Source organism: Astyanax mexicanus, chromosome 17, assembly GCF_023375975.1.
Source record: "Astyanax mexicanus isolate ESR-SI-001 chromosome 17, AstMex3_surface, whole genome shotgun sequence".
In the NCBI taxonomy this organism is placed as follows: Eukaryota; Metazoa; Chordata; class Actinopteri; order Characiformes; family Acestrorhamphidae; genus Astyanax; species Astyanax mexicanus.
The window spans coordinates 45,266,685-45,279,569 of NC_064424.1; the positions used below are offsets into that span (position 1 = coordinate 45,266,685).

The 12,885-nt window shown below is 37.3% G+C and overlaps 1 protein-coding gene across 2 annotated transcripts in view; it reads right to left on the reverse strand.

Moving 5' to 3' along the window:
• rtknb (rhotekin b) overlaps positions 1–12,885 on the reverse strand; it is a 55,570-nt gene that overhangs the window by 23,525 nt on the left and 19,160 nt on the right. For both annotated transcript variants that reach the window (XM_022676593.2, XM_022676594.2), the window contains exons 10-11: positions 10,152–10,317; positions 79–183 (exon numbers count right to left, since the gene is read on the reverse strand). In XM_022676593.2, the coding sequence (XP_022532314.1) occupies positions 79–183; positions 10,152–10,317 (271 nt within the window). The remainder of the gene's footprint in view (positions 1–78; positions 184–10,151; positions 10,318–12,885) is intronic.

Sequence of the window (12,885 nt, forward strand, 5' to 3'; positions counted from 1 at the left end):
CTGACTTCTTATATTAAAGAGAGTTTAGTCCCAGACTAAAGTTACGGTTCAGTAAATCTTAATTGAGGAAGCTCTTACCCGTCTCGTGATACAGTGAGCCTTGTCTCGTTGGGATGGATGATGGTCTCCGTGTGGACGGCATATCGATCTTCATCAGATCATCACAGCACTGCTTCCACTGACCTGCATAAAGAAGAGAATCTGTCAATCAGATCCATATTTATATTTCTGGCTTTTCTTTTTTTTGGAGGCCATTACACCATTAAATTGAATTAATAAAATTTTGGGTCTAAAGACATTTAAATGTTTCAGTTAGGTCTGGGTCTCTGGTCAGAAGGTACCACAGCAACCACATGGCAACACCACAGCAACCGTACATAAACACCATAACCACCACTGAGCTTATCATAGCGATGTGTACAGAGAAAGCAACAAGTCTATATAAATTATAGCAATTTCTTGATTTCTTTTATTTAATTAAATTGTAGCAAATTCTTGACTTTTTTATTTAATTTTTTTTTTAGCAATTTATTGATTTCTCTTATTTATTTAAATTGTAGCAATTTCTGGATTTCTTTTATTTAATTAAATTGTGGCAATTTCTTTACTTTTTTATTTAATTAAATTGTAGCAATTTCTTGATTTTTTATTTAATTCAATTGTAGCAATTTCTTGATTTATTTTATTTATTTAAATTGTAGCTATTTCTTGACTTTTGTTATTTAATTAAATTGTAGCAATTCCTTGATTTCTTTATTTAATTAACATTTAGAGAATAAAATGGAATAATTTATGAAATGTACAGATTTTTTTTTTATCCTTGTAACTGGATTTTTTTATTAATTAAATTGTAGCAATTTCTTGATTTATTTTATTTATTTAAATTGTAGCAATTTCTTGACTTTTGTTATTTAATTAAATTGTAGCAATTTCTTAATTTATTTTTTGCTTAATAAACTGAAGCATTTTCTTGATTGTTTTCTTTAATTAAATTGTAGCAATTTCTTGATTTTTCAATTTATTTAAATTTGAGCAATTTCTTGTTTTTTTTTTTTCTTGTAGAAATTCCATGATTTTTTTTATTTAAATAAATTGTAGCAATTTCTTGCTACAGGTTTCCTGGCTTGTTTGATTGACTCTTGGAAACTTTTAAAGCAACAGTACTCAGTACTTAATCAGAAGATACGTGTGAACTGTAGAAAAAACATAATATAATATTTAATAATCCTATAAAGAGCTGAAAGTGTTTTAGGCGTTCAGACTGTATTACTCTAAGACTGTATTGATTTTTTTTGGTCTAAAGACGGTAGAATGTGTGAATGTGTGAGTACGGTCCTGCACAGCGCGTGTATCACACACGCCATAAAACACTCAGAAGGTGACAGCTGTCAGCGGGCAGCACTCCAGACCCGATCTACAATGTAACAAATTCCTGACACGCAGACAGCAAATTACAACTTCAGGACAAGAGAAAAATGTACTGTATTTAAAACCTCCCGTCTCAACGTCCAAAACAGCCCGTCTAATGTTTACTGACGAGTGTCGATTACACTGACATGACTCCGCTGCCTGGAGCTGCTATTTTGAACCTCCCTGCAGACACAATACCAGACAATCCCTCACTGATCATCACAACAATGCAAACAACAGACACAATACCTGCACTTCTGCTGCAGAAATGCACATTTAACTGCACTGAACAACACACACACACTGACCCAGAGTTACCCTGTTTAACACTCCAAATATACATACAAAACTCTATAATAAATAACTATAGAATTCAGTTCTTAATTGGTATACATATATCTAAATATAGCACACCCAATATAAATGATTTCTCAATACATTTAATTATTATTAATAAATAGTATAGTAGAAATTATATAATATACTAATATGATTTATATTAGTATACCCAATATAAATTATTAACATGTGCCAACAGAAAACAATAAAGTTCTAATATCCATATTAAATATATAAAATTATAAATATTCAATATTATAAAATTATACATGTATTATACATAGGAAGTGTTCCTGTATAATTTTAATATCCTCAATAGTAAATTTATAATGTAAAAATACATTAAAAGACAAAAATATATTTTAAAAAAACATTTAATGAGAAGAGGTGAGTATGAACTTTGCTCTTGTACTGTTAATGTATATTTTTAATAATAACAGAACTGTACTGAATTATTATTATTTAGTATAATGAAAATGATTTTTGCAAGGTTTATTTGACTTGATACTAATAATAATTCACAAAAATATCATTTTTGTTCTAAATTTAATGTTTTGTCTGTTGCAGATTCTACAAATACATTTTTGAGACTTTTTTATTTTTTTATTTATTTCATTTCCTGTAAGGCATTTTCTTTCTTATGCAAAAATCTCACTATTAATAGTTGAAATAACACATTTTAACGATTTCCTAAATGTAAATAATTTAATAAAAAGACTATTCTTCACATTTGGACTCAAATCCTATGTATTTTCTGAATTTAACAAACATATTACCTTTGCACATTTTGTACGTATCAAAATCTGTAAATAAGCAGTACTGGTAATTGAGCTTTAGAGTGAGCAGAAGTGTGTCTGTGTCGATTAATGACTTTGAATTTCTATTTCTTTTTACTATAAAAGGATGAATATAACATGCAGCAACAGAGGAGCCAGTAGGTTTACAGGCATTATGGCTTATACAGCTATTATTGTTCTCCAGAACCCTGAACATTTCCACAACATAAATCACTGTGTATAATGGAGTCATGACATAGGAGAAATGTAAACATTTTATAGGTGTTGAAAACTAATTAGCTAACAATTTTTTGTCTTATCTGGATGAAAAAGAGCCAAAAACAAATTCCAGAGAAGCCGATCATCAGATGTTCTGCATTTCTCTCCACTACAACAAGATACACAGGGCGTGCCGATCACACGGATCAGATTTCTTGGGCAGTAAAAGGCTTTGTGTGCGGTTGCTTACTTCCCTGATGAATTTATCCTTTAATACGATTATTTTAATTAAATGTTGTGAAAGACTAGCAGGTGATAATGCCCCGGCTGCTATGTGATCAATAGTATTGTATATTTTTAGCATTATATGGGGTTATATGTAGCTAAAGGCTGCTGTCTCTGAGGTTCTACAGGGTCATCGTCTTGCTGGACGGTGAATCTCTTTCCCAGTCTCAGGTCTTTTACAGCTTCCAACAGGAAATTCTAGAAATATGTGCTGTATATTGAAATAAAACAGGATCTGCTGTGCAAATTAATTGTGTAAACAGAAATAACGCAGTTGGAAAAGGTAGTTTCCAGTTTTATAAAAACTGAAACAAAATCTGAATTATTTCACGTCCTGTGAACACTCAGTTTTTGTCGCATACTCACTCTTTCACAAATTTACTACTTAAGGAATCTGAACAAGGAACCTGAGAAGCAAAGCCAAGCCAAGTTACAATGCCATGCCAGGCAAGACCAGACCAGCCCAAGCAAAGCCATGCCAGATTAAAACAATCTGAGCCAAACAAAGCCATAGCAGATCAAGCTAGACCAGGCCAAACAAAGCCATGCCAGGCTAGACCAGGCCAAACCAAGCCATGCCAGGTTAAGACAAGCTGAGCCAAACCAAGCTTTGCCAGGTCAGGCTAGCACATGCCAAACAAAACCCATGCTAGGTCAGGCTAGATCAGGTCAAACAACACCATACCAGATCAGACTAGACCAGGCCAAAAAAAGCCATGCCAGGCAAGACCAGGCTAGACCAGGCCAAACAAAGCCATGCCAGGCAAGACCAGGCTAGACCAGGCCAAACAAAGACATGCCAAATCAGACTAGACCAGGCCAAACATTGCCCTGCCAGATTAGGCTGGACCAGGTCAAACAAAGCCATGCCAGTTTAAGACAATCTAAGCCAAACCAGACCATACCAGGTCAGGCTAGACCAAGCCAAACCAAGCCATGCCAAATAAGGCCAAGCTTATCCAAGCCAAACCAGACCAAGCCAGGCCAAGCCAAACTGATCCAAGCCAGACGAATCCAAACAAAGCCATGCCAGGCTAAGACAAACTGATCCAGGCCAAGTTAAACCAGGCCAGACTGATGATATGGTCATTTAATGGCTGAGCCTACACCCGCTAAAGTGTGATAAAATTTTCTGCATGCAACTGCAAATGCAGATAATATCAAACATCAGGGTTCACTTTTGAAAACAAAACATTCTGTACCGTCTGATAAAATTCTCACTAGAAATGGATAACAAATTGCGTGGGTTTTTATTTTTTTCAAAAATATATTGAAAGTATATTATATTAACCTATAATTATTTTAAGCAGCGTATGGAAACAACACCAGCACAACTTAAAAAAAGGGAGATTCCAGTTTTATAAAAAAATTTAATTAAAAAAAGAATAATTTAATGCATCGTGTACATTCTGTTATTTTTGGCAACTCTTGTTTCGCAGTTGTGTTACTAGAGAAGGAACCTGAAACTACAAAAACAGAGCACATCAGTGATTTGACACAAACGAATTCATTACTAAACAAGGAAAACCACTGAAATTACTCAACACAAAGCTTAAGAGGAAAAAGGATAAACCATCATTTGCATCATCAGCGATGAATGAAGTTTAAAACTATTTATGTAAATGAGTGAGAGTACAACAGACAAGATATGATTGACTTACGGGAAAAAATGGTTTATCTGCGTTATCTATGCATATCTATGATGTGGTAATGAGCTGCACGACGTCACTGATTAAGAGATAAGTGGTCACCAAAAAAACAAATATTACAGGAAATGTTTATTCAGGTTTTTAAACTCGTAACCTTGTGGTTATTTGTGCACATTCTGTTTCCTTAAATGAGCTGCTGGTGTATCTTCACAGTGTGAATACACAGGTCAGTGTCCACTGCTGAGACGCACAAAAGTGCCGCGCTGTTAAGATACGAAAATGACAAAGTCAGAGCTCACCTGGCTCTTAAAGGGAAAGACGACTGGCACACTGGTTTATTTCATGTTACGCCCAAAATTAACCAAACCCATGATTAATTAAGAGAATTAGTACATGTCTTTTAAGTGCTTTGAGAAACTCAAGGTATATTTTTGATATATTGTTGCACCCAGAAAAAAGATAAAGGTTACCAGGACATTTCTCAGAGACACATGTTCAATTTACTGCAAAAACTTTATAATTGCACTATTGAACTTTTAGCAATTTTTATATTTTTTTATATATATTTTTTTTATATGTCACTGCTGTAGATAATCATATACTTACTTGTAAATAATATCCTTAACACATTACTGTTGTCATGTACATATGTAAATCGTGGAAGTAAATTTAACCCCAATTTAATATTTATATTTAGTACGTATATGTCTTGCTTTATTGTATATTTTCTAATTTTATCTTGATGCAGCATACTTGGAGAGGAGCAAAGAAAGAATTTCATTGTATGAGGAAACGTGTTTCTTACTGTGCACATGCAAATAAACTCTTTCAATCTTGAATCAGGAACAATACATTTTTAACAACACTGATGAAAAATGATAAGAGTATCTAGTGAGCAACACCTTCAGAAGAAGTGGGTTATGCATGTGTAACACATGTATTACTGATTACATAAAACGTCTCGGCATGGAGTTGTAGAGGTTCCTAATGGTGTTTTGCAGCTATTTATCCCCCAGCTCGAATATTTACACAGTTCTGCAATGTCACAAGTTTTAATTCTTTTAATCCAGTGTTGCTGGATTAATTTTTCACCAGGATCTTGCAGCAGCATTGATGATGGTAGAGTCTGACCACTGCACAAAGCAGCTCTTCTCCATCCAGCACATCCCAAAGATTCTCAATGAGGTTAAGATCTGGACTCTGTGGTGAACTCTCTCTCAATCCATGTGTGAAAATGATAAATGATGATCTCATGCTCCCTGAACCCTGAACTCTTTCACAATTCCAGCACCATCAATCCTGACATTGTTATCTTGGAATATGAAGAAATAATAAATCCATTGATTCAGGAATAAGCTGGTCTATATTCAGTATATTCAGGTAGTCAGCTGACCTCATTCTCTCAGCACATACTGTTGCTGAACCTAAACCTGCAGACCAACTGCAGCATCAACCAACCAACCCCACATCATTTACTTAGTTCTAAAAAAAAGATAAGGCCAAAGCTGGATTCATTGGTCGCCTCTATCAAGACAAAGCTGAAAATAAGTTCTCTGATGTCTCAGAGATCTGTAAACACTCATAAATCAGTATTTGTGATCATTTATTGTATATTTAATACATTTAATTCATTTAGAGGCCATCATTTGTGTAGTTTATAGCAGATTACAGATATAAAGAACATTTAAAAGACTTAAAGAACATACTTTTACCCAAGTAATATTATATTACTATATTATATTATATCAAATGTATCTCTACTGCCGATCAATTTAGTGACATTTGATATATATATTGTGCGCTACTGATAACCGATTCAAATCAAATCTTGGACAACAGAGCTGTCCTCCTACATGAAGCTACTTATCTATTTTTGCTATTCACTTCAACTTATCAGATCATTTCTTCTCAGTAATAAACATTTTAGACACTTCAGCCTACAGGAAGTCAATACGTGATCAGGCTGTGTCTATTGTGGGCGTCGTCTATCTAGTAAGATTCCTGGCCTAGGAAAGAGATAAGCAGCTCTGCTGTTTTCTTTCTGTCAGAAACTTCACTGTTTATTTAAACAGAACATTTTTACAACAGGTCATGTCACATAGCAGCCTTTACGAAACTTTATAAGCATTTATGGCATTTGTTTCCCATTTGTTAATACAGAGTGGCTAACAGTGCATTAACAAAAGTCTTTAAACCCATTTATCACTATGTAATATGTTTTGATATAGTTAGTGATTACTTTAATCAAACACACTATCATATTCATTCAAATCAGAATAAAAGAAAAGTTTACTTTTTATCCAGTCTGGCTATCTAGTGCATGGGGGTTAAACACAACACTAAACTACTAAACAAACACTACATTTAATATACATTTAGGGCATTGTATCCCTTTAAAAAGAGAAACTGAAACACCTGTCATCATTTTAGTGTGGGATTTTAGGTTTCATGGCTAAATTGGAGCAGCCTGGTGGCCAATCTTCATTAATTACACCAGTAAGAGCAGAGTGTGAAGGTTCAATTAGCAGGGTAAGAGCACAGTTCTGCTCTAAATATTACAATGCACACTATAACATTATGGGCGACATACCAGAGTTCAAAAGAGGACAAATTGTTGGTGCACGTCTTGCTGGAGCATCTGTGACCAAGACAGCAAGTCTTTGTGATGCATCAAGAGCCACGGTATCCAGGGTAATGTCAGCATACCACCAAGAAGGACCAACCACATCCAACAGGATTAACTGTGGACACTGTAAGAGGAAGCTGTCTGAAAGGGATGTTTTGGTGCTAACCCGGATTGTATCCAATAAAAAACATAAAACCACGGCTGAATTCAATGTGCACCTCAACCCCCCTGTTTCCACCAGAACTGTCCGTCACCACAATAAATTATTGTGGTCTAAAATCAGGTGTTTGAGTTTCATTGTCCAACCCCTGTATATATATATATCTCTACTCTAACACTTCAATGTACCCAAATCCTAACTAATATCAGGACACTCTACCTCTTGTCCTAAAAGTGCAAAACAGAGGGGTAGGGCTAAGTAATTCTTCATAATTCTAGTATTACAGTATGTACCATTTTATGATATTCTTCAGAGTTATTTATAGGATTAGGGAGAAAGTGAGTCCTGAAAACAAAAGACAATCTTTTCCACAACACCTTATACAACAATGACACCACATATTTCCAACAAAACATCCTCATACCCCAGAACTGGAAGATGCGGTCCAGCAATGAAGTGCTCAATGTCGACAACTGACACGTAAGTTTTCTTTCAGCAACTGTCAGATTCCTTCCCATAAACTTCAGCCTGAAGCCACCCACTGCTGGAGGAGAAATGCCTGCATAATGTGGATATGTGTTCTCTTCAGGAATACAACCAAGCGTACAGCGGTTCTTACACTATCAGGTGTAAAGTCTGAGTACTGGGTCTGTGCTTTAACCAACCAACTAACCAACTAACCAACCAACTAACAAAAAAGCCAAACAACAAACTAACCAACCAACTATCTAACTAACCAACCAACTAACCAACCAGCCAACCAACAAACTAACCAACCAACCAGCTGTCTAACCAACTAATTAACAAATCAACTAACCAACTATCTAAACAACCAACCAATTAACTAACCAACTATCTAACCAACCAACCAACCAACCAACCAACTATCTAACCAACTAACCAACCAGCCGACCAACAAACTAACCAACCAACCAGCTGTCTAACCAACTAATTAACAAATCAACTAACCAACTATCTAAACAACCAACCAATTAACTAACCAACTATCTAACCAACCAACCAATTAACCAACCAACTATGTAACCAACTAACCAACCAGCCAACCAACAAACTAACCAACCAACCAGCTGTCTAACCAACTAACCAACTAATCAACAAATCAACCAACCAACTAACTAAACAACCAACCAATTAACTTACCAACTATCTAACCAACCAAGCAACCAATTAACCAACAAACCAGCCAACCAACTAACCAGCAAACCAACCAATCAACCAACCAACCAACCAACAAACTAATTAGCTAACTAACCAACCAACCAACTAATTAGCTACTTATCTTTAACTAATGTCTGGCTCAAATTATTTCCAAAGATAGTTAGTTATCAACAATCAGCAGATGAAATTAAAACCATTGCTATGACAGTTGTGATGCCAGGAAAAAGAAATGGATATGGATGAAAGTCGACAGAGCTTATAAGAGAAAATAATTATTTTATTTTTCTCTGCAAAATAAAAATAAATGTATATCATTTTACTTTACATATTCTCTTTCTACCCTTCAAATTATAGACTGTTCATGTCTTTGTCAGTGGGCAAACATACAAAATGAGCAAGAGATCAAATAATTATTACACACATATATATACAGTGCAAATTTATACTTGATTAAAGCCTCCCAACAATGTTTCAGAACTGTAAAAACGGTGCATTCTGCAAAAATTATTATGTTATGCCATAGTGTGTGTGTATGTGTGTGTGTGTGAAGACGTTGTGTATGTTGCTAGGTTGCACAGACGAGTGTATTGGAGCACACGGGCGATACTGGCGGGTAATATAACAGGCTCTGAGGACCACAGACAGATGATGTCATCACAAACCGGCTGAGGACTGATACAGTCTGAGCAAAAATACAAAGACTACTAAACCTCAGCCTGTCTGTGTGTGGGGGTGTGTGTCTGTGTGGGGGTGTGTGTCTGTGCGGGGGAGAGTGTGTGTGTTACATTATGTTACATAGCATTTAGCAGACACTTTTATCCAAAGCAATTTACAAATAATTAAGTACATTTAGCAATAGAGGACACAAAAGTTCAAGACAAAAACATTTAAGATCGGGTCTAAAGGAGGACGAAGGGTAACAGTGGGATAGAGGAGGATATGAGGAGGGGGGGGCAAGAAATGAGGTTAGAAGTAGTTAGTGTGTTAGAGGTGTTAGGAGAGTAAGTGCTCTTTGAAGAGCTCTGTCTTCAGGAGTTTATTATTAGATAGTGAGAGATTCTCCTGATCTGGTAGTGGAAGGTAGTTAGTTAGAGGTGTTAGGAGAGTAAGTGCTCTTTGAAGAGCTCTGTCTTCAGGAGTTTATTAAAGATAGTGAGAGACACTCCTGATCTGGTAGTAGAAGGTAGTTAGTTAGAGGTGTTAGGAGAGTAAGTGCTCTTTGAAGAGCTCTGTCTTCAGGAGTTTATTAATGATAGTGAGAGATTCTTCTGATCTTGTAGAAGAAGGTAGTTCCACCTTGTGTGAATGTTTGGTAAAGCTAGATGACATTTACTGGAGGAGCGCAGTGGCCAGGATGTAACATAGAGAATTTAACATAAAAAATTTAATACGAGCAAAAAACGGTATCCAGTGGAGCTCAACGAGTAGTAGGGGGATGTGCCTGTTTTGGCTGGTTGTGTGTATGCGTGTGTGTGTGTCTGTGTGTGTGTGTATCTGGGAGAACTTACTCATGTCATAAAAATGCTGCCAGAAAGCTTCCATCCAGCTGTGTGTATCACGGTGTGTGTGTGCAACAAGTGTGTGTGTGGACTCCCCCTGCACCGACTGGTTGGTAACCAAGATACTTTGAGAGTTTGAAACTGGGTCCTTTTCTGTTGCACGGATCCGAGTTTCCTGTAAAAAAAAACATGCACACACACACACACACACACACTCAATTACCACTACTAAACACTTTTATCTGCAATCCAAATCTCCTAAAATTATTTTTTTTTATATAGAAATAAAATACTTTATTCTAAGTCATTTTTGAGTTCTTCTCTTAGTCCATTCATCAACAAATAAAATGAACAATTCACAAATTCACATTACATTGGTGTGTGAAACAAACATTGAAATGAAATTAAATAATAAGTTTTGTCTATAATTGTGGGGAAAAAATATTTTTTACAGTACTGGTCAAAGTTTGGACACACCTTCTCATTCAATGAGTGTCCAAACTTTTGACTGGTGCTGTATACATATTTATATTTATATTTATATATGTATATGCAAATAAGACAAGGGCACACTAGCAGGGCTAACAGGAACTTCAATCTACACCAGACTGCTCTTTTACTTTACTTTCACTTCAGCTACGCTGTAGCAGCAACAGCAAATGTGCTTTTTAGCGCGCTTTTCGGACAAGGTTGGGCGAGTTGCGTTAGAGCGGGGCGTGGCAAACCCCCTCATTCACACTTTCTCTGTCTGCGGACCTCGGCGGCGTTACTCACGGCTTTAAAAGACAGTCTGGTGGCGCTGATTTCCTATATCGCCCGCAGCTGTGCGCAATCTAGAGTCCTATTACATCACTCACACTCGCCGAGGCGTCAGCTGTTGTGTGAAGACCCTCTCGTGTGAAGACCAACGCGGGTAAAGACCTGCGAGTCTACCAGACCAACGCGGGTAAAGACCTGCGAGTCTACCAGACCAACGCGGGTAAAGACCTGCGAGTCTACCAGACCAACGCGGGTAAAGACCTGCGAGTCTACCTGCGCGAGTCCACCGAGCAAGGCCACCGACAGCCCGTCCCACTGCTTTCTAAAATGTGCTCCCATCACATTCCTGTTATCTCCGGTACTCACAGAAGGCGTAAAAACACAAACAGGCGCCAGGACCATACTAACCTGCGGCCACTAAAACAAACCACGCCCACTACTACCTCATTCTCTGTTGGGCTATGGAACTGCCAGTCGGCTGTTAACAAAGCAGACTTTATCGCCTCTTATGCAAATCATCTGGCCTTACAACTGCTGGCCCTGACTGAATCTTGGATCAAACCTGAAAACACTGTTACTCCGGCGGCTCTTTCCAATAATTACTCCTTCTCCCACACTTCTCGTCTCTCAGGACGAGGAGGTGGAACTGGCCTATTAATCGCTAATGGCTTAAAACATACTCCACTACTACCTGCAAACTCATACAGTTCATTTGAGTATCATGCCACACTGGTTAATACTCCAGGAAAACTTGCCATTATTGTTATCTACCTTCCTCCTGGACAAATGGGCGAGTTCACACACGAACTTGACATGCTACTGTCTTCTATCCCTGAGCAAGATTGCCCCATGCTCATTCTAGGGGATATGAACATCCACAAGGACAGTACCAACTTTACAGACTTCCTATCCCTCATGCAGTCTTTCGAACTGGAGCAGGTCCCCAGCCCTCCAACACATAAAGCTGGCAAACATCTAGACCTGATCTTCACTCGAAACTGTGACACCGACTCTTTAACTGTCACTCCTTTGCACCTCTCGGATCACTACTTCATGAAACTCAATATTCATATTTCAAACAAACCCACGGCTACTCCTACGATGGTCTTGTTCCGGCGAAATTTACGAGATCTCTCAGCAGACCAGTTCTCCTTGCTGGTGACTGACAACATGCCCCCACCAGGCTCATTTTCATCACTCAATGTAAATGATGCCACCGATACACTCTGCTCCACACTAAGCTCCTGTTTGGACAACCTCTGCCCTCTTACATCTCGAACCATTAGCTCTAGCAAACCGCAGCCATGGCTAAAAAATAACTCACTGAGGGAACTACAGTTGTGGTCAAAAGTTTACATACACTTGTAAAAAAACATAATGTTATGGCTGTCTTGAGTTTTCAATAAGTTCTACAACTCTTATTTTTCTGTGATAGAGTGATCGGAACACATACATGTTTGTCACAAAAAACAGTCATAAAATTTGGTTCTTTCATAAATTTATTATGGGTCTGCTGAAAATGTCACCAAATCTGCTGGGTCAAAAATATACATACAGCAACAAAATTTGTCAATTTTGGTGATGTAGCGAGTTGTGTCAATCAAATTAGCTTCATGTCATGGCCTCTTCACTTCTTGTAAGTGATTCTGATTGACTACAGCTGTTGACTTCTCATGAGCCCATTTAAATAGGGCTCATTTGACCCAGTGATTAGACTCAGCTACAAAAGCTACAATGGGAAAGTCAAAGGAACTCAGTGTGGATCTGAAAAAGCGAATTATTGACTTGAACAAGTCAGGGAAGTCACTTGGAGCCATTTCAAAGCAGCTACACGTCCCAAGAGCAACTGTGCAGACAATTATACGCAAGTATAAAGTGCATGGAACAGTTGTGTCACTGCCACGATCAGGAAGAAAACGCAAGCTATCACATGCTGCCGAGAGGAGATTGGTCAGGATGGTCAAGAGTCAACCAAGAATCACCA